The sequence below is a fragment of the Myotis daubentonii genome, chromosome 2, assembly GCF_963259705.1.
Source record: "Myotis daubentonii chromosome 2, mMyoDau2.1, whole genome shotgun sequence".
Classification (NCBI taxonomy): domain Eukaryota; kingdom Metazoa; phylum Chordata; class Mammalia; order Chiroptera; family Vespertilionidae; genus Myotis; species Myotis daubentonii.
The window spans coordinates 37604584-37632245 of NC_081841.1; the positions used below are offsets into that span (position 1 = coordinate 37604584).

General features: G+C 38.4%; 1 protein-coding gene across 2 annotated transcripts in view; it reads left to right on the top strand.

Moving 5' to 3' along the window:
- The window catches only part of CCDC91 (coiled-coil domain containing 91), a 286701-nt gene that overhangs the window by 162528 nt on the left and 96511 nt on the right, over positions 1-27662 (top strand). For both annotated transcript variants that reach the window (XM_059682459.1, XM_059682460.1), the window contains exon 8: positions 11834-11941. In XM_059682459.1, coding sequence (XP_059538442.1) covers positions 11834-11941 — 108 coding nt within the window. The remainder of the gene's footprint in view (positions 1-11833; positions 11942-27662) is intronic.

Here is a 27662-nt window from a genome sequence, read left to right on the forward strand (position 1 = left end):
ATGAAGTTCTACTCCAAGGAGGGGGAAACAACTTTGTTTTCTCTTCTCTTGATATTTCCCCTTGATTAGAGATTGCTAACTTTTTTTGTGCAAAGGGGGGAAGAAGTAAAAATTAAGATATTTGAAACTTGTCATATATCTTTTAGTTTGAATTTCAGTATTTTGTTCATCCAAAAGTATGAAATAAATTTATAGTTTTAGTTATTTGATTGAAAAAGGATTCTCATAAATTCCAGCTTTTATCGTATGATCAGATTTTTCCTGGACAAATAAAGATACTTACTGTTGCCAATAGAGTTTGGCCTAACTGCATGCTAGATACTAGTGATTGGTTTGGAAATAACGACTTGGCTTGTCCATTCTTGTCCCTCCCACCAAACTTAACCTCAGCAGAGGACTGAGAAAGGTTTGGTAGTTGAGAATAGTTCTTGTATGCTCTGAGTTTCCTGGGCTTAGCCAGAATTTTGCATGCAAGGCTATTCTTGTGGTTTTTCTAGCTGGGCCAAAACCAAAAGGCTTTGGAAACCTTGCAAGAAAACTTGTTCTAATATAGATTTAAGACTTGCCTTTATATTGTGACTGGATCATCAACCTGATAATTAAAGGAGTGAAGGGCAAGTCTTTATTCTGTATTGAGGATATAAATTTCAAATTTCTGTTTCAGAACAGACCTTGAAAAATCCCTTCGTTGATAAAGAAATATTAAGTGATTAGGGTTTATTTAGTTATTAGTTCCTTAAGACGTGTTATTTTTTGCTTATCTTGTGAAATGCTCTTTAAAATGTTATGGGTTCTTTTTTGTGATTAATTTTGATCAAACTTGGAAATTTTATCAATAGCAGCTCTGTCCCACTTAGAAATTATTATTAATTATAGATTTCTTCTTATTATCATACAAATTCAGTCATTTCTAACATAAATATCCTTATTCTTAATAATATTGTCTCTCCATGTTGACCAGAACGAGGTTTGACCTGTTCTGTTGGGGTTGAAAGTTTTTTCAGATCTTCTTTTTATGTAAACTTATTCAACAGGTTTTTACCTCTAATAATAATGCTAGAAGAGTGAGTGGTAGCAGCTATAAAGAATGTCATTTCTGTAACTATTGTAGTTAATGTAATAGATCAATTATGTGGATCTCAATCTTAATGAATTGAATTGTCATGAGGGTCTATCTGGATTCAGGCATTTTTAGTTTTACATATTGCCTGAAATAATCTTATGTGTTTCATAATTAGACTTTAGGGGGAAAAAACACTTTAGTGTGTGTTACAGATATATTTTTATTCATTTTTTAAAATATTTTTATTGATTTTAGAAAGGAAAGGAGATGGGGAGAGAGAGATAGAAACATCAATGATGAGAGAGAATCATTGAATGGCTGCCTCCTGCACACCCCCTACTGGGGATCGAGCCGGAAACCCAGGCATGTGCCCTTGACCGGAATCGAACCCAGGACTCTTCAGTCCGCAGGCTGATCGGTGCTTTATCCACCAAGCCAAACCAGCTAGGGCATTTTTATTCATTTTTTATTGGTCACCAATTTTCCATTTAGTGAAAGGATACATACCATAGCTCTTAAGGCAGAAAAGATATGTATGCAAAAACTACTTTTAAGTTTTTAATTTTTTTGCCTGTTTGAAATGATATAAAAGTGGAATGGTTAACTTTATTATTTTCTCTCAACTATAAAACACAGACTCTGAAAAAGGAAAGCAGAGATGTAAGAACCAGCAACATTTGGGAAGATAGCATTTTCTAATTAGTGTATAACCCAGTATCAAAATAGAAGGCTGGTTTTGATTTTATCCTTAAGATCTAGTTATTTAGCTTTGGGGAATCTTGATATATGAGAATATAAATTTTATACTAAGGATAAATTATGAGAGAATAGAATGATTTTCCATAATGTTTTCAGAATACCTTAATTTTGACAGGGTAATGTATATTCAGTACATAATTCAAAAGACATGCAAGTATGAATTGCAAATAAATTTTGCTCCCATTGCTGTCTGGGTATGAGTCCCCAGGCTGTATCTTTTCCAGAGGTGAGATAAGTTACTTAAAATTATCATGTGTCCAATTTTCAGTGCATTGATTGTCAAATCACTTTATAGCAATGAGAAAAGAATTCTGTCTATAATCCAGATACAGTGTGATTTAGTCCATGTAATCAAAAACAAAAGTTCAAAGGTTATCTTGTTTTGATGTTTAGCAGGATATTCACATGACTAAATGTTCTTGGTAATTATTCCACTGTAACAACATAATGTGGGCTACTATTCAGCCAGAAGCACCACTTTGTGCCGTCTTATACTAGTCAAATACTTCCATACCAGCTAGTATATCAGCAAGTCCTCTGAGCCACTCTCATGGTGTTGTCCCTCCCCCGGGGGCTTCTGCCTACCCCACACAACCCTGCTGGAGCCAGCACTGCAGGGACCTCTGGCACCTGCTCCAATCCAGGTGATGGCACTTCTAATTGGTGCCCAACCCCCAGTGGATTTTATGGTTAATATTTATCTGGAAAAGAAACCAGTTGAAGTATCTTACATTATCATCTAAGTTCACAATGTTATTCTCTTTATCATTTAAAAAAAAAGTTTAAACTTTCTCAATTGTCTTCAAAAAAATTGATTTAAATGAAACTAAATTTTCTCAATGTTAATTGCTTTTCAGTATGAAAAAAGTTTTCCTTATAATCTTTTTGATACCTATTTGACTAATGGATCTTGATTAATTTGGAGGAAAATTCTTCACTTTAATGGTCTTAAATCTAGTAATTTAAAAGATGTTAATCCTAACTTAGATGAGTTTCATTTGTCATGAACAAGTGAGGAAGTTAGCTAAAAAATCCCCATGAGTTTCATTTTAAAATAACTTATAATTTCACAGAAGTCCTTTATTCCTTCATCATTGGCAGTGAAGAAACTCTTTTATTCTCATTGACTAGATAAAGAATGTGAGACATAGAGAAGCAATGCCTTGATCAAACACGTATAAACAGAGGAGGAGTTTTAAGTAAGCGCCAGGTCCCTCAAAGCGTGATTCAGGGCTCTATTCAACAAATTATATTGCCTCCTTGGAATGTTAATGCATGTGTATGCAGGCCAAATATTTCTGACATCCTGATGGGCTTCTCTTTTTCCGTGGTCTCTGATATTTCTGAAAATGAGATGCAAGCATCTTTAATGTTTAAAAACCAGGTGTTTCATTTAACCAAAGTATAAAGATTGTTTTAGAGCTCTCTCTCTCTCTCTCTCTCTCTCTCTCTCTCTCTCTCTCTCTCTCTCTCAATGAAACTGCCACTCTTACTCAAGTCACAAGGAACAATATTGTGGCATCTGAGGGAGAGGCATATCCATATGGCATCTTTTCAGAAGTTTAAAGTATCTGGAAGGCAGACATGCAGAGGCTTTGTGCTGTACTTAATTTTAGAAACTTCTTAATTTTAATGTGTTGTCCATGGCACAAAAGAAATTTTCACTGGGAGACTTTTGTGGTGTTTGAGGTAACAACTCTTATGTTACTAGAATCCCTTAACAACAAGGCCAACGGGAATGATTCCCTCAGTTCTGAGGATTTTCTTTGGCTTTCAGAGCCTCCAAAACACTTTATAGCATGGCTAGACTATATTGGATTTCCATGTTTAGATCTACACCCATAATTTAACATTTTTCTTTTTTGACTTGTATAGTACCTCTGCACTGTAACTCAAATACATAGAACAACCTGGGGGTCACTGCAAATCCAGATGCTTGAGATCTGTAACAGGGTCGTTTTTCAGCAGCCTCAACATGACCTTGTTACTTTTTCTTTTTTAAATTAAGGAAAAAGGAAGGGAGAAATCTTTTTTGAATTCATTTTTCCATAATTTTTGGTCATAATTTCTTTGTTGTTTTCTAAAAAGAAATATGGCCAAATCCATTACCATCCCTCCTCAGATATCTGAAATTTGGTCTAGAGAAACATGTACCTTCCATTCTCCCCAAGGGTTGAATTTACAGGGTCTGAATGCTGCTTAAGTTTTGCCAGCCTGGGTAACAGGTGGCCAGGAACTTGAACTTGACTTTGGAAACAGTTTTAAGTAAATGAAAGCCTTAAGTCCCGATTGAAATCTTTCCCCTCTAGAGCAGCGATTTTTAACCTTTTTCATCTCATGGCACATATAAACTAATTACTGTAATTCTGTGTCACACACACAAAAATATATTTTTTACCAATCATTAGGTGTAATTTTGATTTATTCACACCAGACAGCTGTTGTTATATTGGCTGTTGTTATTTTTTTATTTGCCAATATAAGGGAAAACAGGCCAGTCAGTACCCCTGACTAAGTACTCAAGTATGGGTGGTGGTTTTTTAAAATTTTTTTTATTGTTGACACTATTACAGATGTCCTCCATTTCCCCCTTTTCCCTCCTCCACTCAACCCCCCCCCCCCACCTTCACCACATTCTTATCTGTGTCCATGGGCTGTGCATATATGCACATACATTCTTGGCTAATCTCTTCCAGTCCTCCCTCCCTCCTCCCCTCTGAGGTCTGTTTGTTCCATGTATCCATGCCTCTGGTCCTGTTTTGGTCATCAATTTATTTTGTTCATTAGAGTCCACATATAAGGGAGATCATATGGTATTTGTCTTTCTCTGATTGTCTTATTTTGCTTAATAATTTTCGGTTTCAGCCTGGCCAGTGTGGTTCAGTGGTTGAGCCTTGGCCCATGCACTAAGAGGTCACTGGTTCGATTCTCAGTCAGGGCACATGCCTGGGTTGTGGGCTCAATCCCCAGTAGGGGATGTGTAAGAGGCAGCTAATTGATGATGTTTCTCTCTCATTGACATTTCTCTCTCTCCCTCTGTCTTCCTCTCACTCTAAAATCAATAATAACATATTAAAAAATAATAATACTAATCTCCAGTTCCATCCATGCTGTCTCAAAGGGTAAGAGTTCCTTCTTTTTTAGAGCTACATAGTACTCCATTGTGTGAGGTATCACCTCACACTTGCCAGAATGACTACCATTAGTAAAAAAAAATCAAGTATTGGTGAGGCTGTGGAGAAAAGGGAACCTTAGTACACTGTTGGTGGGAATGCAGACCAGTAGAGCCACTGGAAACTAGTATGGACTTTCTGCAAAAAAATTAAAATTGGACTGCCCTTTGACCTAGTATCCCACTTCCTGAAACACCAATTAGAAAGAATTTATGCATCCCCAAAATGCCTTTTGACCCAGTGATCCCATTTCTGGGAATATATCCTAAGAATCCCAAAACATCAGTCAGAAAGAATATATGCACCCATATGTTTATAACAGTGTTATTTATAATGGCCAAGATCTGTAAATAGCCCAGGTGCCCATCAGTAGAGAAGCAGATAAAAGAGATGTAGTATAACATGTTTTAACAATTCTTGTGGCACATCATTTGAAAATAACTGCCTTAGAGAATTATACTTTCTAGTCCTTTTACACTATACTTATATTTATTTTTAAATTGAATTAATTGGGCTGACATCGTATATAATAAAGAGCTAATATGCTAATTAGACCAAACAGCCGAACTATGGTCTGGACGACCTTCTGCATGAAACCGAGGCTGTGAGGGCTAGCCAAGGCAGCTTAGTTCACTAAGCTTCAAATTATAACTGCCAAGTTCATTTACCAAATTTGCATGAATTTCATGCATCGAGCCTCTAGTTGGGTAATAAAATTATATAGGTTTTAGGTGTACAATTCTATAATACATCATTTACATATTGCATTATCTGCTCACCACCCAAAGTCTCGTCTCCTTCCATCACCATATATTTGACCCCCTTTACCCTCTTCATCCTAACCACCATACTGTTATCTGTGTCTATGAGTTTAATTTGTTCATTTGTTACTTTCTATTTTATATCCCACATATGAATAAAATAATATGGTCTTGTCCTTTTCCATTTGACTGACTTCGCTTAGCATGATACTCTCAAGGTCAAGAAAAAAACTATTTGTTGGGACAATGGAGTGTAGTTTGGGTTGCAGTAGTCTGCTGTGGCTCTACTTCTCTACTCATTTAAATTCCGTCATGAATTGGTTTTGGGTGGTGTTTGACCTAATATCTGTTTTCTGTGAATCTAATAATTGTAGAATTTATGACATATTTTCCCTTCCAAGGAGTTTGTAGTCCTTCACACACTCTATTTACTCAAAATTTATCCTGTAGAGTAGAAAGAATGGACATTTCTAGTCTAAAGTAACAACATAAAATGTTGAAATCCTTGGTAGAGATTAAATACACTCAGCAACAAATTTGGTAACTGAACTTGGCAGTTATAATTTGAAGCTTAGTGAACTTTTCAATGAATATTGGTACCATTCATACTGTGATTTTTAAAAAATACTAATCTTAATAGAGGAATCATTAATTACTAAATAGCTATTGCGTGTGTCTACTACTACTACGTGCAAGGAACTCTATAAGAAATTGTGTGTGATAAATAAAATGAGTAATATATAGTTCCTATACTAAAGGAACCTATAATCTTGTTCACATCTGTAAAATTATTGTTAAAGAAATATGCTAAATAGCTTTCCTCAGTTTCCTCAGTAAATTAAATTCCCTGGGATGATACAGAAAAATCTCTGAACGAACTCTGGCTAAAACCTAAATATGTTGAAAATTAATGAGACATTCCCTGTATTTGGTAGCATTTTCTTTCATTATACAGTGTTTGAATACATCTTTGTTTTACTTGGTTTTACACATTGTGAGTTTCAATGCTTTATGTATGTTTAAAATAGTTTTAAAATATCATGTAAAGGAAAAAAATTATTTGATATATTTTTCTATATTCTTGTATAAGCCCCATGGGAAGGCTTCCTTGTATCTTTGATATCTGTAGAGAAATGACAGACAAAAAGTTAGTAAATTGCAGGGAAATGTTAAGATTAACATTTATTTTATATTTACAATATATGAGAAATTTAAAGGTGATTATTATGGTGTTTTACATTGGAAAATAAATATCCAATTATATAATGACTAGGGGCCCAGTGCATGAATTTGTGCACCTTGAAAGGAACTGTGGGCCGCAAGGATGCGGTGGGCACAGGGGTAGGTCTTGGCCCATCCTCCGTGTCCCTGCCCGGCCCTCCTGCCACGGCTTTTGGGCCCTTCTCTGCTGGCAGTCCTACTCCCACTGCCACTGCTCCCATGCACTGACAGCACCAGCTCCACTCGCACCCGCTGATGGTGCGGAGCGATTGGGGCTGGTGCCAGCAGCGGGTATGAGCGGGGCTGGCTCCGTCAGTGGGTGTGAGTGGCAGTTGCTGCCCTGATAGCCCCTCAGGAGCAGGTATAGGTAGAGAAGCCCTTAGGGGCGATTGGGGTCTGCAGCCACTGCTCACACCTGCTGCCAAGTGATTGGGACTGGTGCTGGGTGCCGGCAGTGGGTGCGAGTGGTGGCTCCAGCACCAGTTGCGGGTGCAAGCGGGACCGGAGCTGGCAGCAGGTGTGAGTGCTGGGCAGGACCGCGTTGTGTGGGAGCAAAGAATTTTAAGTAACTACCAGAGGCTTTCCCCGATGACAGCGACTGGCACCCCACCTTGTTCTGGCACCCCCGCTCACCTACTCCACCATTCCACTGAGGCCAATGCCCGCCATGTTCCACACACGCCCCCTGGTGGTCAGCGCACATCATAGCGACCAGTTGTTCGGTTGTTCCAGTTGTTCTGCCGTCTTTTTGTATATTAGCTTTTTATTATATAGGATATCTCAAGCCATAAAAGCAGGTGGCTAGTACCAGATGTGTACTTGTATGTCCAAAATGGTTAATATTCTAGTTGTGAGGACAGTTTTTAGAGCATGGTACTAATAATCCCACTGTTGAATAATATAGGACACATTTTTAAATGACCTTGTTATGGCACACAAGCTCTTTTAATATCTGCTACCTGCCCCTTTGTACCTTCTTGCATTACTATTTGCCTCCACTCTTAGTCAAGCTACTCTTATCTGTTTAATGTTCTCAGTGTGTAACAGTGAACCTTATAAGCAGGCTTTGGGCATATTTTCTTTCTCTGATACACACCTTGTATATACCTATAGTGTTTGGTTCTCTAGAGATTGTTTCTCTTTAACAAAAGAAATAATTCAGTAAGAACATATATTTTTGTAATATTCATGTTCCCAGGACCTACCTTTATGTCTCTTTTGTAGATGGTTGGATTTAAATAACTGAATGGGACTAAGAAAGAGGTTTGAACTATAGGAAAGGCTGGTTATTTATGTATAGCTTTTCTCCATGGTCCATAACCACAGTTTTGGCTCTTAGATGACTTGTTATCCTATAGTGCTTGCCTCTTTTAAGTTTGAAAGAAAATGATTATATGGTGTATACATCAATCACTAGAGGGAAAAAATATAATATTCAATTGTGTTTCTTAAATACAATGAGAAAATATTTTATTTCATGAACTTACCTGTACGCCCAAAGGATATAATCTACTAAAAATTAGAATTGGGTATTTAAAATGTGGTAATATTTGGAACCATATCAAATAGGGAAGTGCAAACAGTTCTTACCATTAAGCTAAAACAATTGTCATATCCCAAGTCCACAAAAAGACTGGCACTTTTCTCTATATAAAAGATGCAGTGACTGTACCCAAGGAAATTGTCTCTAACTATACCATTCTTTAAATATTCTGAAGTCCAACATATAGTACATTATATTTTGCCAAATGTAAATTACAGCTTTGCATTACTTAGTCACAGTTTAAGAGGTTACATTTTGGTGCCTTATATAAATTAATTATTATGGAATCTTTAAAGGACATATACTGAAAGGGTAAAGCAGTTCTTTCATATATATACTAGAGGCCCAGTGCACAAAAATTTGTGCACTCGGGGGGGTCCCTCAGCTCGGCGTATGCCCTCTTGCAGTGTGAGACCCCTTGGAGGATGTCCACCCCAGTGGGGACCCTCAACCCATGGAGGTTTGGCCAGCCTGGGTGAGGGGCTGATGGCTGTTTTCAGGCTGACCACACCCCCTTTAGGGTGGGGGGTCCCCACTGAGGTGCCTGGCCAGTCTGGGTGAGGGGCTGAGGGCCGTTTTCAGGCTGGCCAAGCCCTCCAGGCGACGGAAGCTCCCAGGCTCTCCTTTTTTTCTTTTTTCTTTTTTTTATTCTGGGTTTTATTTACCTTCTATAATTGAAACTTAGTTGCCTTTAGCGGAGGCCTGTGGAAAGCTTGGCTTCCTCCATCACCAGGGGCAACCCACTCCTGCTCGCTCCAGCTCCGTGGCCACGGCTGGCTGAAAGCAGGTATCTGGGGTTTGTTTACCTTCTATAATTGAAATTTTGTTGCTTTCAGTGGAGCTCAGAGCTGGGCCATGGCAGGCGGGAACCTTGGCTTCCTCCATCACTGGAGCAAGCAAGCCTCCTGCTTGCTCCAGCTCCATGGCTGCCGGCCACCATCTTGGTTGGGTTAATTTGCATATAGTTGCTCTGATTGGCTGGTGGGCGTGGCTTAAGGCATAGCAAAAGTACAGTCAATTTGCACGTTTGTCTTTTATTAGTATAGGATTAGAGGCACGGTGCATGAAAATTCATGCACTGGAGGGGGTGTTCCTCAGCCCGGCCTGCCCCCTCTCACAGTCTGGGAGCCCTCAGGGGTAGGAGGTGACCCAGCGATCAGGAGAAGGCGACACCCCATCACACCTCTGCTGCTGTCACTGCTGGCAGCACAAGCCTCAGCCAGCCCTAATTACCTGAGCCTCGGGCGACCCTGGGAGGCTGGGCAGCTGCCATCTAGGCTTGCCTGCACCTCGGGCAGGCCCTGGGCTGCTGCAGGGCTGAGAGGACTGGGAGTCTCTGGAGGCAGGCATGCAGAGCAGCCAGGCCCGCCCCACCATCTTTGAGGATGTGGCAGTCAATTAGCATATTCCCTCCTTATTGGCTCTGGGCGCTGCCATATTTGAGGGTGGGGCAATTAATTAGCATATTCCCTCCTTACTGTCTGTGGGCACCACCATCTTTGCAACAGTGTGAGGATCAATTAGCATATTCCCTCTTTATAAAGTAGGACTAGAGGCTCAGTGCACTAAAATTCATGCACTGGGGGAGTTTCTCAGCCCTTCCTGCCCCCTTTCTCAGTCAGGAGCCCTCCATGTCCTACTGACGGCTAAGCTGCAGTCTGGTCTCCCTCTGCAGAAGACGACTGGGCTAATCATGTGAAGGCGCCGCCCCCATCACCCCGCTGCTGCCGCCAATGCTGGTCGTCTCAGCTTCCGGCCCTCGGCCCTCAGCCCTTGCTTCTTAGCGCTGGCCCCACCCCTGCCCACTGGTAGGTGGGGGACAATCTAGGGCCAGGCCAGCTGGTGAAGTGGCTGTGGGAGGTTGAGGCACAGCAGGTCACATCCCGGCCAGCCTCTGCAGAGGCATGGTGCCGGGACTGGGCCCGCGCCACTGCCTCTGTTGCTGCCTCTGCGTAAGGGGCCGCACTGGGACTGGGACCACACAGGCCCCTCTCCCACTGCCTCTGTGGAAGGGGCCACAGCACTGGACTAGCCCGCACCAAGACCTCTCCCACGCCGCCGCCTCTCCCGCACCACCTCTCCTGTGGCCTCTGCAAAAGAGGCCGCACCGCCGCACCTCTCCCACGCTGCCCCGCCTCTCCTGCACCACCTCTCCTGTGGCTTATCCAGAGGTTCAAAAAGTATTTTATCTTAATGTTATTTAAATGCATGCATATTTATTTAGCTTCTTAATGCATATTGTTTTCAACCACGTAAATCTTATTTTCATAACAGATATTATTTAAGAGATTTGGCTTCTTTTTTTTTTTTTGGCAACTGTGCCAAACGTCTGTTTTCTATAAGACATGTGTCTGTTTCAACTTACTATTTCGATTATGAGTAGTTTATTATCCAGATAGACCTTCAAAAATAGAATATTTGCTTAAGAGTTCTTACATATATGGTTGAATGCATATTTTAGAATGATTTGGGGTTTATAAATAGCATGTAAGATAATATTGGGAACATGTTTAATATAACATATAATGCTTTAAAAAAAAAGGAAGGGAAAATATGATAATATTCTAAGCATCTCTAATAAGGATGTGAGTGGGTGGAACGCCTTCAAATGCTGATTTTGCTTCTCTTATAACAGCAGGTCTTTGATTGAGGTTCCAGCATTTACACTACCCACTTAAGTTTGTCCAGTCTCCCAGGTTTTATTACTTTTTACGAAAACTGCCCTGACATTCCGACTGACTTCCACACATTGACTTATACCTTTTCACATTAAGGATGTGAACTTCCTGGGGGGCTGTTCTTTTATGTTTGAAATTGCTCAGACTTTCCATCTGCTTTTACTTGACTTGTGGTCTTGAAGATCATGCTTGGCCCATGGGATAGTACAGTGTGCCGAGAGGATGTAGAGTTTTGTCAGCCAGTGAAATATGTCTGGGGTTTCTTTTTTTTTTCTTCTTTTTTTTCAGCAGCTTTCATACACTCCTCATCCTGTGTGGTCTTCACTAAACTGAATTTATATTTAACAGAACTACTCACTCTCTTTATCATCTTCTATGACTTGGCCTTTTTAAGGAGAGGTGTGTGGAAGGAACATCTGGCCAAAAAAACTGTAGTCTTGGTAATAGGAAAACTTAAATCCAAAAGCTTAAAGTAGTGTTATATATGATTGTGCTTCAATACTCATAAATGTGAATTTTCTAATGCAGAAGTGGATCATATTTCAGATATGTGCAACTGTCAAAAAATTTCTCATGCCAACAGTAGAGTCCAAGGTTTGTCTGTGATCCAAATTATTTTTTTTGTTTATTTTTAGGCACTGCTACAGTCTTCAGTTAAGCAACAAGTAGAAGCTATTGAAAAACAGTACATTTCTGCAATTGAGAAACAAGCACACAAGTGTGAGGAGTTGTTGAATACTCAGGTAATAAAATTGCACATCCATTACATATTTATACGTTTCTTCTGCCTCTCCTCCCCGGAGAACTTTATAACTATTCAGTTTTGAACCATTTACTTTCCTTGGTGTATTTTGGAGCAAAAGAATATGTTTATGTAAACTCAGTATTAAAGTTAGGGGATTTTTATGATGGACTAAAAATAGGGCTAAAGGACTAAAATATATGCGACTTTCTCAAATTAATGCTAATTCTTATGTTACTTTCTGGGTCATAATATTATTTATCAAATAAGAGAAGCAAATAGCTGATTTAAATGTGTTAGGGAATGTGTAATGATTTTTAGTGGTATAAGATTTATAAATAATATGTGCATTTTTAAAACTATTTATGCTTGAGTTACCTTTTGTTGCATAAACACATTGGTTTCTATTTGAATTTTTCCATTGACTTTTTTTCTTCCTTGATTTAATGTCTTAGAAGGCATTAAAGACTCTGTTAGCTGATTTATATTAACCAATCAAGCATTAATGGATGTGTCATACTATAAATAATAATGCAAGAAATTCTCAACAATACTTTTGAATAACAAAACTTGGTAGGTGAAAATGAAATAAACTTTATTTAAAGGACCTATTTTGTATCATGGGAAGAAAATATACTAAGAATTAGGAAAACAGAATTAGGTAGTAAATTTAAATGGAGATTTATAAATATGCCACTGCATCCCCAAAGTAGAGGTCAATTCTGTTAAATATTCAATGTCATTTTAATAAATGATTTAGAAAAGGAAATACACAGGGAATTTTATAATTTGATCTAATAGTTGTACTCTTTTGGGTGGTGAAATGCTAGGTTGTCTCAGGAATGAAGTTTCTATGACTTAATAATTTAACAGAAAAATCTGAGAAAAATTAAGATCATAGAACTGGAAAACAGCATAAGGTATGTATTAGCCAGGACTCAGTGGTCAGCAAACTCATTAATCAACAGAGACAAATATCAACAGTACAATGATTGAAATTTCTTTTGAGAGCCAAATGTTTTAAAATCAAACTATATAGGTAGGTACATTGTTATTAACTTAATTAGGGTACTCCTAAGGCTTACGAAGAGCCACACTCAAGGGGCAAAAGAGCCGCATGTGGCTCACGAGCCGCAGTTTGCTCACCACTGGCTAGGTTATGCCCCAAACTATCTGGCTTCAGATAACAAGATCTATACCTTACTCATGCTACACATACACTGAGAATTATCTTGAAGCTTGGTCTCATGTTGTCCTAACCCTAGGAAATAGCCTTGATAGTATCCTTCCTATGTAAAACATTACCTGTTATTGTTGCAGAGTGAAAACAAGCCCAGTCTTATTTACTACCAGTAATTCAGTGTTCAGCACTGGAAATGACACTTCTATTCCCAATTTATTTCACAATCATAATGGGCCAGGTAGTGAAATCCTACCATGAACCTTGAAGGGAAAGAGCAGGAAGTATATGATAAACAGCACTAATATACCACAGTCTGCTCTTTTGGTCACCAAATATTCAGTCTCCATCTCACAAATATTCATCTCCATCCTCTTCCTGAGGGTGAAAATATGAAAGTTCTATCCAGCTAATGCCTCAAGCTGAAAAAGTCCAGGATTTCTGAGTGGTAGATGGGGAATGATGTGTTGCAGTTTCCATATTATCTGGTCCAGATATGTAGTTCTTTTTGAACTGAAGAACTAGAAACCAAAATATATGTTGTTAACCTACAACAAATCTAGTATAGAGTAGTGAGACAAAGGTGAGGCATTTAATTACTCTCAGTAGCAAATATTAAGAATCAGAGATGTATAGCTATTAACATGTAGCAGTTCTAACATTTCAGTGAACAGATTAAATAAGAATCTCTGCAATGGGGATAGGACTGCTCTCTGAGTTACCATGATTTTCTTTTAGGGTTTAGGGCAGGATCTCTAGTCCATTGTATTTTATGCTCTTGTACGTTTTAAATTTTTTAGTATCTTTATTGGCTATATCTAATTTAGTATTGGCGATTATACCATTCTTCAATATGCTTTCCGTCTATAGAAAATTGGGAGCCATGATCATTTTAAGTAGTAAATAGTCACAATTCAGGGCAATGGTTCTTTTAGCTTCTTATCTGTTTGATTACAATTGGTTTCATTTAGCGAAGGCAAATCAAACCCACAGTTGTTTCAGAGACCTCCTTCCTATATTTAATGTGTTTAAATGCTTTCCTCCTCATTCTTGTCTATCTGTGCGTCTGTCTCTTTCTGGTTTAAAATAACTTACTTTACAAAACCTGGTTTAAAGAAATCCCAATAACCTCTTTTTCTCAAACCATTTGGTCCAAATGGAAAAAAAAAAATATATATATATATATAATACTAGAGGCCCAGTATATGAAATTTGTGCATGGGGTTGGGGGTCCCTCAGCCCGGCCTGTACCCTCTCACAATCCAGGACTTTCAGGGGGTGTCTGACTGCCTGTTTTGGCCCAATCCCACAGAGGTCCCTGTGGGATTGGGCCAAAACAGGCAGTCAGACATCCCTCTCGCAATCTGGGATCACAGGCTCCTAACTTCTCGCCTGCCTGCCTTATCACCCCAAACCACTTTGCCTGCCTGCCAGATTGCTCCTAACTGCCTCTGCCTGCCTACCTGATCGCCCCTAACTACTCGCCTACCTGCCTGATCATCCCTAACTATGCTGCCTGCCTGCCTAATTGCCCCTAACCACTCACCTTCCTGCCTGATCACTCCTAACCTTCTCTGCCTGCCTCATTGCCCCTAACCACTTGCCTGCCTGCTTGATTGCCCCTAACCACCTCTGCCTGCCTGCCTCATCCTCCCTAACCACTCGCTGGGGGGCGGGGTCGTTCTGGTCTCTGGTTGTTCTGGTTGTTCCGCTGTTTCGGTCACTGTGGTTTTATTATATAGGATAGTCACAGCTTTATTGGTTCTTTGATTGGAGACACCTTAATCGATTAATCTTTAGCAGTGAGTATGATAAACTTTGCTTTAATACTTGCTGCAAGGCTGAACTTCTTTGTTCCTCAAAGGCCTTCTCAGTTGTTTGTTTTACAGATTGAGGTTGGGAAGCCGGCTGTGCCTCCAGGTCCCTAATTTTCTGAACTTTTTCTAGTGCCTGTAATACATTTCTTGTGAATCATCTTTTGTTGTTGTTTTGTTAATCCTCGCCTGAGGGTATTTTTCCCATTGATATTTAAAGAGAGAGGGAAGGGGCAGAGAGAAGGGAAGAGGGAGGGGGGAAGGAGAAGGAGAGAGAGAGAATATCCATGTATGAGACACACATTGATTGGTTGCCTCTCTCGGGGCGGGATTGAACCTGAAACCCAGTTCACTGGTACATACCAGTGAGTGGGAATCAAAGCCATGACCCTTTGGTTAGAGGGCAGCATCCCACCTAGCCCCAGCTTTATTCTCGTCTATCTTTTATGATCCTTCACTGCCCGCCCCCCCAGGTTCACCCCCATGGCCATGCTGGTGCAGCACATCAGTGTTTTGGTAATTTTTTTCATACTATTATAGGGATAATAAGTAAAAGGGTAGGTATCAAAATCCAAATTTTACAAGAATTAATGATAAATATTACTCTTTTTGTTTTACTTAACTTTATATGTAATTGTTATAAAACAATAACAACACAATTTTATTACTTGTATAAGAATTGTAGTGTTCTTATTCTAATCCATTCTTAATATACCATCTGGATCACTTATGTCTCATTTTCATAAAATAGGCAGAAAAAGTGTGCCTTGAGACTATTTATCTGAGAGGAAAAACACCTTTTACTACCTGCTAATTATTGCCCCAAAGGTATATAGTGATATGTTGGCAGGTTGTGGCTAGCCATAAAATTATTTTTCTCTCTTACCACATACTTCACTTTTCTTTATTCTCCATATTTAGTAAATTTAAGAGAGTGACTAAAGCAGTGAAATTTTACATTGAAATCTACTAAACAGAAAATAATGAGGTTACTTGCTATTTCTCTTGCATATATTCTCTGAGAGAATAGACAGATTGTTATCCCCATTTAAAATAACATGTGATGTTTACATTAAGAAGAAAGCCACAGAAAGAACAGTCCTACTCAATTCTTCAGGAAAAAATTGTAATAATAAGGAGAAATTAGAACTTCTTAATTCCCATGTAACTTTTCTGTGTTTTCTAATTCCGTTATTTTGCTTTTTCCCTGTCACTGCTCTCCCTCAGTACAAAGATTACTCTTTTTGACAGAGGACATGTTCAAAGAGAACAGAAGCCCTAGAGTAGTGAAAAGATTGCTACTGTGCACCAACCAGCCAATAACATGTGCATGATTGCCTGTCCAGGCAAATTTTGATTAAGGAGCTTATAAATGAATATGGTGAAACATGGCCTGTGATCTTTTGAGGCACTTAAAAAAAAAAAAATGAGCTAAGTACCTGAGAGTGGAAATAGAAAAGTACTCCTAACTTTCAAAAAGAATGTTTCACAAACTGGTGATTGTAATGATGGTCTCTGGCCTGATTCCAGATGAATTGCTAAAGAAGACTGGTAACTTCTGGAACCAAAGTTGATTGGCTAAGAAAATATTGTCCAGCTAAAATTACCCTTTTGGGGGAGAGATTTGCTAGGCTAGTCAGTCAGTCAAAGACTATCTAAACTTTAGTACATGAAGTCTCTCACAAGATCACTGGGAACAAAAGTGTGAAACATACATATGAGGGAAAGGGCATTAGATAAATAATTGACTAAGTAAGTGGCCACACCACACATATAAATATATGGAGTAATATCAAGTTGTGGAATTGTCTGTAGTGAAATGCCACAGGGTACTACCTTCTTCCCTATTCTGCTCAGTAATGTTATTAATGATTTGGAGGAGAATATTGAAAGTATTTTTTCACATTTGTGTATGGCATGAAATTGTATTTAAAACATTTTTTGGAGACTGGCATAGTTGGGCTGTATCCAAAGTGAAATTCAAAAGCAATAAATATTAGCATTTATACTTAAAGCTTAAGCATCAGTAGAGGATTAGGATCCCAACCTAGCCATATAACATATATTTCACATTTAGGGGTTTTATTTAGTAAGTTTTAAAAGCAGGTTTTAAAAACTAATATAATTTTACTTTCATATAATTGAAATCAACTTTCCAAAGGGGCGCGGGGGGGGGGGGGAGGAGTTGGGGGGTGAGGAGAAACAGTGGAATCCCACTCTTTTTGAACGTATATCACATAGTTCCTTTTAGTACTAGGTGTCATTTTTTAAAAGATTATTTTCAAATTGGAACATATTTAAAGGACAGTGAATATAGAGTCGAAGGGACATAAAAACATATAGTATGAAGAACAATTAAAGGCACTACTTGAATTAAGTTACCTATTTTGAAGTGTGTTATATGAAAAAATAATTGACTTATTTTGGATCATTCTAGGGTCAGTGTATTGAAAGCAGAGAGAAACTTTTTAACTCAACACAAAAATGCAAAGATGTATTAGGGTTCACCTAACTATATTACACTAGAAGCTCGGTGCATGAAAATTCATGCACTGGGGGGAGAGGGGATCCACCAGCCCTCAGGGGATGTCCTACTGATGACTTAGGCCTGCTCCCACCCAGGGAGCGGGCCTAAGCCGCAGTCTGACCTCCCTCTGCAGGAGGTGACCAGGCTGATCAGAGGGAAGGCACTGCCCATCACCCCATTGCTGTTGCCACTGCCAACCATGGCAGCTGCAAGGCCTAACCCCCAGGCCTCACAACCACCGGGGCTCACGGCTGCCTGAGCCCCAGGACTCGCAGCCACTATGGCTTTGTCCGGATGGACGTCCAGAAGATGTCTACCCTAATTAGCATATTACCCTTTTATTAGTATAGATTGATATGAAATTAGCAATATTAGACCATTTTTACCTAAAATAATTGCTATTTCATATGGTTTAACGTATAAAGGGATAGTGATTAGTGTTTTCTCAAGGTAGCACATTACCTTTCTCTGGAGTAACCTTGTCACAACAATGACAGTCATTAAGAGGATAATTTGTGCAGGGGCTCTAAGCATTGGCTGAGTGGTCAGATTAAGTATTCTTTAAGTTCTGGCCCCAAGATTTTGTGATTCTAAAAATTGAGTTTAATTTGCATTACCTGGGCATTTGCTGAATGGAGATCCAGATAGACATGGGCATGAGTATAGTTGACATTACCATTCTTGCCTTAGAATTTCCTCATTTGTCTACATACATAAAGACTTTTTACTATACTTAGGGACATGATAAAATATTTATTTAATGTTAGGCTGTTTACTTCAATCCTTAAAGGGAATATTTTTTAAAAAAATTTCTACCTTTACATTGACAGTTTTTTTAAAAGCATGATTTTATTTCTATAAACCAATATCTTAGGTATTTTTCTTCAGAAAGATTAATATTTTTTAAAAAATATCACTCCGGATAAAATTAATTCCTTGGGTAGAAAAAATTTCTTACGAAATACTTTTTATTAACTTATAGAAGATAAAGTATTGAAAGTAGATTGCAAAAATAATATATATAAAGAGGTAATATGCAAATTAGGCCTGGATGCCTTAACGGTCACAACCAGCTCAGGAGGAGGGGCCTGGCACGGGCCCAGAGCCTGAGAGAACAACAGACAGGGCGGCCCGCGCCCAGCCCCGGAGCCAGAGAGAACAACACGCAGGGGAGCGGGCCCCCAGTCTCAGCCCTGCGGCCGGGTTCAATTCTGACCAAGGGCACGTACCTAGGTTGCAGGCTCCTCCCTGGCTGGGGCCCACATCAGGGCTCATGCAGGAGGCAACCAATCGAAGTGTGCCTCTCACATTGATATTTCTCTCTGTCTTTCCCTCTCTCTTCCACGCTCTCTAAAAATCAATGGGAAAATATCCTCATGTGGGGATAAAAAGAAAGAAAGAAAGAAAGAAATGTCATATCCTACGAAAGAGATATCTTGAAAATGCCTAGAGAAAGTTGTCATTTTTTCGTGGTGAAGGGTCTGGAGTCCGTGTTGATGAAAACACCTTGGCGGCTGCAGTGGCCGGCAGTGGCAGCAGCAGTGGGGTGATGGGGGTGGCACCTTCCCCTGATCAGCTGGTTACCTCCTGCAGAGTCAAGTAGGGTATCCCCTGAGGGCTGCCAGATTGTGAGAGGGGGCAGGCTGGGCTGAGGGACTCGCCCCCTCAGTGCATGAATTTAGTATTTTAGTAGTAAAATAACTGCTTATTATAGAAAACCTATCTACCCACTAAATTTCTTTTTATTACTCTGAGATTTTTTAAAATATGTTTTTTATTGATATTTGCAAGAGGAATAGGGAGAGGGATGGAGATAAACATCTATGATTGGCTGCCTCCCGCATGCCCCCTACTGGGGATCAAGCCTGCAACACAGGCATGTGCCCTGACCTGGAATCAAACTGGTGACCTCTTGGTTCATGGTCGACAGTCAACCACTGAGCCACTGGGGCTGCTTTGAGATTTTTAAAATAACTTATGTTCTGTCTTAAATGATAACAATTTTGATGAATAAAAGGCATGAGGAAGATCTTTATATTTAATAAATTATCTATCACATGAGCAATTTATTAATTTAGATTGGACAGCTATTTATTATTTTTGGTACCTTACAATTAAAGCTCATGAATCAGAAGTTGGTGTTAGATGAAAATAGTCTTATTGTATACTCAAAATTCAGCATTATTTCATTGGTCACAAGGATTAGCCAAATCAAACTCTGAAATATTCTGCATTTAAATTTTTATCATTTGAAAAAAATAAGTTCTCATCATTTGCATTACTTTCAAGGTCTGTTTCAAGAGATGGTGATGCACCCTGGCCAGTGTGTTCAATGGTTAGAGTGCCGCCACACTGAGAGGTCACAAGTTCAATTCCCAGTCAAGGGCACATACCTGGGCTGCAGGTTTGATCCCAGGCCCTGGTTGGGACATGTGCAGGAGACAACCAATCCATGTGTCTCTCTCACATAGATCTTTCTCTTTCTCTCCCCCTCCCACCCTTCCTTACACACTCTAAAAAACAATGGAAAAAATGTCCTCGGGTGACGATTAACAACAACAAAAATGTTGACCCATTAGGTATCTCAAAAATGTTTTTTATGGGTACTTACGAGTTCTCCATTTATTCCTGTGACTTAACGATTATTATAGAGCCTGTAACTCTTGTATGTATGAATGGCAGTAAAAGAGGAAATAAATAGATAAGTGAGGACTGAAGTTCAGATTATAAAATTACCAGATTTACTATAAGTAGCATATCTAAAAAAGCATTCACATGTATTATAGGTACATGCTCTAAGCATTTTACTGTATTAACTCATTTAATACTTACATTTCACTTTAGATGTTGCTGGAATGAAACAAATAGATTAGACTGCCTAGAACAAAGCTATATGAAGAGTGTATAGTTGTTCCCAAAATAGTAATTCTGTCAGCTCTCCTCAGAGTGAAAGAAAAAAGGACCTGGAGTAAGTGGAAGGCTGTATAGTGGCAGCAGCCTCCAGCTGTTCCAGGGCAGCTCCTCTGTGTACCCCATAATGCAGCGCTATTAAAGCCCATAAATCAAAGGCTACCAGGAACCCACCTGTAGTCTAACAAAGTTTGCTTTATAAGGTTGCTGCACAAGGGATAATATACACCAAGGGAACTATGAATATCTTAAAAGGGCAAGTAGGGAAGAATATTACAAGATTTGGGGGGCTAGAATTAGTCATGGAATGGTCTTGCAGAGATTTGTAAGAATTTATTTAAAAAGTGACTGGAACAGTCTGTGATCTTTAGAACACGTGAGTTTGTCTAGAATTACTGTTAGATTAGTTTCTTTCTGTGCTCTTAGCTTAAAATATATGGGTCTGAGTGAAGTATTGATAAAGATTTCACCTCAGATAGTCTTTTATGCACATCATGGGTAAGTCCAACACAATTTATTTATTTTGTGACTCAACTGTGTTTTGCAAAATGTGGTTTTTGTTCCCGCTTATACTTCTCCCTCTTGGGTTAGTTGTCAGTAATATTGTCTTTTACTTTATCATGATAATTGTAATCTTTTTCTGACTTAACCTCAAGTAAAGGGAGTTAATCATACTCCCCGGTTCATTAGTTCATGGCGTATTATCCTATTGGGTCTCGCAAAGCCCGTGTGTGTGTGTGTGTGTGTGTGTGTGTGTGTGTGTGTGTGTGTGTACATATACATTAAATTTTTGTCCTTATTCTCCAGTTTTCATACTGTCTTCCCTTTCATTGGTGGAACCATTTTAATATTTGTCTTTATTTTGCAAATCTATGTGCTATTATTTTGTATGTATATATTTTTATTTTGCAAAAATGGCATTATATTAGAACTCATTCTGTTTCCTACTTTTGTCCACTAAGGTCTATGCTTCTAAAATCCACCACTATACATTGTGCTTTTAAAAGTCAAAACTGTTGGTATATGTACATGGTTTCCCATGATTTAGCATCTTTCTGTTACTATGTAAATCTAATTCATTTTTCAAAGTTGTAGCCTCCATATTTTCTCTATCCAGTCTCTCATTGTGGAGCTCTAGGTTTTCTCTTAACTCTTTACCAACCCAATAACTTTTATGTGTTCTTATAGTTAAGTGAAAGAAAAAAATGTTTGTCCATCCATTTGTCCATCAGTTGTTGATCATCATCCCCATACAAGAGTGTAAATGCTGTATGATAGGCCATGCATGTATGTAAATATTGACGATTTGTTCTCCAGGATGGTGGTGACAGATTACAGTCCTACCAGCAATATACAGATTCCTATATCCCCCAAACCTGGCATTATCCAGCTTTTAATTTTTATTCTTTTAATAATTGATACATCATTCTTAATTTGCATTTCTTATCATAAATTTGTTAATTTAGAGGATTACCTTTTCAATTAATTTCCTATTCATTAGTCTTTTTTAAAAATTGAGGTTGATCTATATTTTTTGCCAGTAGTTCTTTGTAAATTTAAATTTTTTTTCCCCCCCGCCCTAGACAGTCCCCTGTAAATTTAAATATTAATCCCTAAAGGGTTTTAGATAAAATGAATATCTTTTATCTGTAAATGGAATACGAACTTCATCATTAATGTTTATTGCTAAAAAAAAATTAATAAATCCCTAATTGTAATATAATCCAATTTATAATTTTTGCCTTGTGGTTTGTACTTTAAGAATTCCTTTACTATCCTTACAGGCAAAGGCTTATCTGTATACTTTTTTTCTACTAACTTTATATTTCACATTTTTTTCCCTATAGAGTCTAACTTTGCATATAATCCTATTAATAAAAGCCTATGCGGTTGTCATGCCCTCACGCCATGATGCCCTCACACTACAACAAGCAATCACCAGGAGGCGTGTGCGTGCACAGATGGGCGGAGGCTTGACGCTGCATGTGTGACACAGAGGCAGAACCGCAGGCTCTGGCCTATCTCTTTGGGGCAATCCATTGAGGAGCCCTAGGTGGGTGGGTGGGGCTTACCTCTTTAGTGTGATCGATCATGGGGCTCTCGCACTGTGAGAGGGCACAGGTCAGACTGGGGGACCCCCCCCCCCAGTTCACAAACTTTGTGCACCGGGCCTCTAGTATTAGATAAAGATCCAGTGTCTACTTGTATGCTCTTCCCTAAAATGAGCCACTTTTCCTAGTAGCATATGTTTCTGGTTAAAAACCTGTGTGTGATTTTTCAGGGAATTACCAAGGCTTTACCTGTCAAGCCTCAGGGAAAAAACACTCTTCCCTCACTAGAGGTGGTACACAGTCAATGGATTGCCTTCAAGTTCTCAGGCCCCAATGGCTGGCCATGCTCTTTGCATAGCTGCATTCGTAACTCAGGGGTCTTCATTCCTATTTCTCTTTATCTGAAACTTTGGACAGAGGTCTTCTTGAGGTGCTTCTGCTTAGGCCTCCTTATTGGGAGTGGGAGGGAGAAACCTTAAAGGTACTTTTCCCCACTCTGACTCAGTATTCAGTACTGTCACACTCCTCCTGCAGACGACCTTTTTCAGCCCCCACCCTAGGGTCCATAAAACTGTCAGAGACTGCCGCTCAGGATTCCAACAGTAGTAAGATGACTCTCGCTTCTGTGCTACTTCATATGACCTGCACCTGTGCACAGTTCTGTGGGGAAAATGGAATAGGGAGGAATCAGTGCTTCTCAAGCTTTAATCACTTGCTCATAAGTGATTAAAGGCTTCTCTCTTACTTTCATTTTCCCTCATTGTTGCTTAATCAGCAGCTCCCATACCTGCCAGTTTGCGCTCTCCAGTTCAGCTGAGTTGCTGACAGCACTAAGGTGGTGTTTTCAGTATTGTTTCTGGACCAGAAGCTTCAATAACAGCATTACTCTGGAGCTTGTTAGAAATGCAAGTCTCTAGCACCATCCCAGACTACTTAATCAGAAACTCTGCTCTTGGGCCCATCAATCTCAGTACTCCAGCTGATTCTGATGTATACAGAAGTTTGAGAACCACTGAACTAATAAACAATGTACCCTTTACACATTGTTTTGCAATGCCTCTTTATCCTATATTAAGTTCCCATATGTTACATGGGGCTATCTCTGAGCTCTCTATTCTGTTGCATTAATTTATCTGTTTATTCTTATATAAGTACCATACTATTTGTATTACTGTTTATTACAGTGTGGCATATCTTATTATGTGGTATTGTTATGGCAATTTAACCAAAGATGGGAAAACAGACCTTCAAGCACTCAGGAGATATAGAAAATCACCTTTATTCCAAAAGCAGCGCTGCTGACTCAGCGGTTCAGTACCCCAAACTGAGCAGCCTCTGTTCTCCTAAACCCAATTTTATACATCCCCAGATTCTGTTTCTTGCTTCCGCGTCTTTGTATGGGGTTTTCTAAAAGCTGTTTTGCTGCAAAGTAGGTTATGGAAAGTCCCCTAGCTGACATTAGCTGCTAATACCTGGGGACGTGGTTTTGGTTCAAAGCCTCTGTAAACTTATTGTTCCAGATGTGGGTCTGCACAGTGCAGCAAGTGAGGGCTAGACTGATTATAGATAAGCAAGCAACCTGTTGCTGCTGGGGCTGGGTTAAGCTGTCCTTACACTGTCCCTACAATCACCCACACCCCCCTTACACTTCCCACTGCCCTTATAGTATGACATATCTCTGCTCTTCTTGATTTTTTTTTCTTTTAACATTTTGAATATTTCACTCCACTTTTTAGCTCGCATAGTTTCTGAAGAGAAGTCTACTGTAATCTTGATGGTTTTCCTCATATACGTTTTATTTACAAGTTTTTGTTTTTTGGCTCTGGCTTTTTTTCAGATTTCCACTTTTTCATTGATACGTTATTTGAATACAATACATAAGTGTAGGTTTTTAAATATTTAACTTGCTTGTTTTTTTTTTCCCTGTGCTTCCTGGGTCTGTGGTTTGATGTTTGTTATTAATTTTAGAAAATTTTCCGTTATTACTTTAAATATATCATCTTAATTCTTATTATTCAAATATATCTATTATCACTTCAAATATTACACACATTATTCCTTTTTAAATTATCTCACAGTTTTTGTTGTTCTGCTCTGTGATTTTGTTTTGTTTTCCTCTTTGTTTTTGTTTCTCTTTGCACTTCAGTCTAGGGCAAGCAGGTCAAACTCAAAGGCTAACACGGGCCAAATCAGGGGTCCTCAAACTTTTTAAACAGGGGGCCAGTTCACCGTCCCTCAGACCGTTGGAGGGCTGGACTATATAGTTTAAAAAAAAAAAACTATGAACAAATTCCTATGCACACTGCACATATCTTATTTTGAAGTAAAAAAACAAAACGGAAACAAATACAATATTTGTATTTGCATGTGGCCCATGGGTCGTAGTTTGAGGACCCCTGGGCTAAATCAACAAGGTTTAAGTTTATGTGGGCCGCAAAAAACAAAAGCTTCAATTTTCATAGAAACATAGGTTTATTTCGATAGAGACATGCTGAATACAAAGGGCTGAAATAAATGAGTAATTGTTAACATAAAATAATAGAACATTTTAATAAAAATTAATATTTTTTCTTGAACATTAACTTACCAGACACGGAATAACCATAAATTAATAAACATAATGCAAATAAACCTATTTTTCTTGTTCTCCAAAAGTGAAATATTTCCTGTTATGCATACCAAACAAGTCAGTACAAGACTAATGATGTGGCAATCATCTGCTAAAATATTCACTGCTAGTATTAGTGGAGAGAAATGATGTGCCTGTAGTAAGGGAAATGAATGCAACAGGATTATAGTAATCAGTCATTAGCGAACTTGTAGTTAGTTATTAATTATGTATAACAGGATATTGTAAAAATTAAGTTATGAAATTTTTATTAAAATGTTCCTTACAAACGGTTATATTGACTGGGCTGCAAAATATTCGTTGTGGGCCACATGCAGCCTGCAGGCCATGAGTTTGACATGCTTGTCTAGGAAGTTTTTATTGGCCTATTTTCATGCTCATGATTGTTTCCGTGCTTAGGTTGACTCCACTGATGAACCCGTCAAAGGCATTCTTCCTTGCTGTTTTGATTTCTAGCATTTCCTTTTGATTCTTTCTTAGAGTTATCATCTGTATATTAATCATCTACTATTGAATGTTACCTTCTTTTTCCATTAGATTCTTCAACATATTAATCATTTTTATTTTAAATTTCCAGTCTTATATTTCAAAATCTTTGTCATATCTGAAATGGGTTCTGATGCTTTTTTTGTTCCTTGAGACATTTGTTTAGTATGCCTTATAATTTTTTTGCTAAAAGATGATTTTGTAACTATGTGTGATGACATGTTAACTATATTTATTGTGATAATTTTACAGTGTATACAAATATTGATTCATTACATTATCTGAAACTAATGTCATATGTCAATTATACCTCAAAAATATGAACATATTTTTTTGTAATAGAAATTGTGGTAGACTTTTAGTGGAAAGTTCTGTGATTTTGTCAGGATTGAGCCGCTGTATTTAATGTTTTTTGTTGTAAGTTGCCACAGGATTCAGATTCCTAAAGGTCCAATGGTCCTTGTTCTTATCTCCCTTGTTGTCTTTGGCTTCCCTAAGAATTCCTCCTTAGATCGAGTCTGCACCTTACAGCTCTGTCAGCTATTATCCACTGTTATGCGAGTAAGGCATTGGGGAAGGGAAGCATCCTATTCTCATATGATATAAATATTTGTTTTTTAGTGGGTTCAGTCCTTTACAAGTATTTGTTAGCGCACACACACCCTCCCCCATTTTATAAGACACAAGATGGCTAGAGGGAGCTAGAATCTTGGTAATGCCTTTCCTAGAGGTGGAAGGTTTTATAAGGCTTTATTAAAGTCTTTTTACTTAAAGAATAGGCCTTTGTTATGGAGAATGCTCTGAGCATAATTCACAGTGGTTATATTTTCTACTCCCTTTGCCAGAACTAAGAGGGGAAATTTCTTGGCTCTTCACATTGAGATCCTGATCAGATTTCTGGGGAGAAAACTCATAAGAGTGTGGGGACCCTATATCATCAACCCCCATGAGTTCTTACTCTCATACTTACTCTCATTCAGTCTTCAGTGATTCTTCAAATTTATCATGTAAGTGTTCCTACCAGTTTATGTTTCCAGCAGCTTCTGTTCTGGGAGGAAGATCTTGGTTGTGTCTCACTGGATTTTCCTATCTTGGTAGATTTTGGGGTGGCAGTTAGCCCTGGGAGAGTTCTTTGATGGACCTAAGGCACATCATTGATCTTAGTTTATTCAGCTTTTTACTTGTTTTAAGAATTGGAGTGATATTGCAAGATTTTTACATGTCAAAGCTGAAAATAAAAGTGTGACTATATGGTTTTATTATCCACTTTATAAATTTATCCATCAAAACTTTCCTTAGATTAAAAGTGTCTATTGAAAACTTTCCTTACAAATAAGACCAATAAAGACATAGTGACTCTAGTTGAAGTGGGGATGGGGATGTCTAGCTCTCTGCAGAACAGAATTTGAAAACTATTGGTCCCTTTTATAAACAAACTGATCAGAACTAAACCCTTATGAATATTCTATTGATTTTTTGTTAATCATCCTATCTTTTATTGATGTTAGTACTTAATATTACATTTTTAATTATATAATATGCTTACTCGTCATTTACTTATGTTTACTGTGTTACCTTCATATACTTCATAGAAATATAGTTTATTTGGGGGAGGGGGAAATGGAATGTGTTGTATTTTAAAATAGGTATTTTATGTGACTGTAGAAAATAATATATTCTGCTTGAAGAAATTATCCTTTTTAGCTAAGGAATATGTTAATCTTGCATAGGAAAAAGAGGCTTTTTTCTACATTGTTCTCTTCTAGATTAATGTATAATCTTTGAAGAAAATATGTTAAAGGTATTTGATGGGATTACTTTATTTCCTATCTAAAAGATTTTAAAAATGTGGTCATCTTTTCTAAGGTGTTATTCACCAAATCTGCATTTCATGATAATTATAAGGTTTATGTGAAAAAATTGTTAGACTTAAGACTTCCTACAACTTCAGTCTTAAAACTCTCAGCTAAATTTTGAGGAGTGGGGCTGGGAGTCTGATACATAATTCTTTTTATTGACTTTTCAATTTCTGTCATGTTATATATGCTTATGACCTGTTTTTCAACTGAACCAGTAATTTAGTCCATTACTGGTCTGTGTAAATCTTAGCCACAGCTATTTCCCA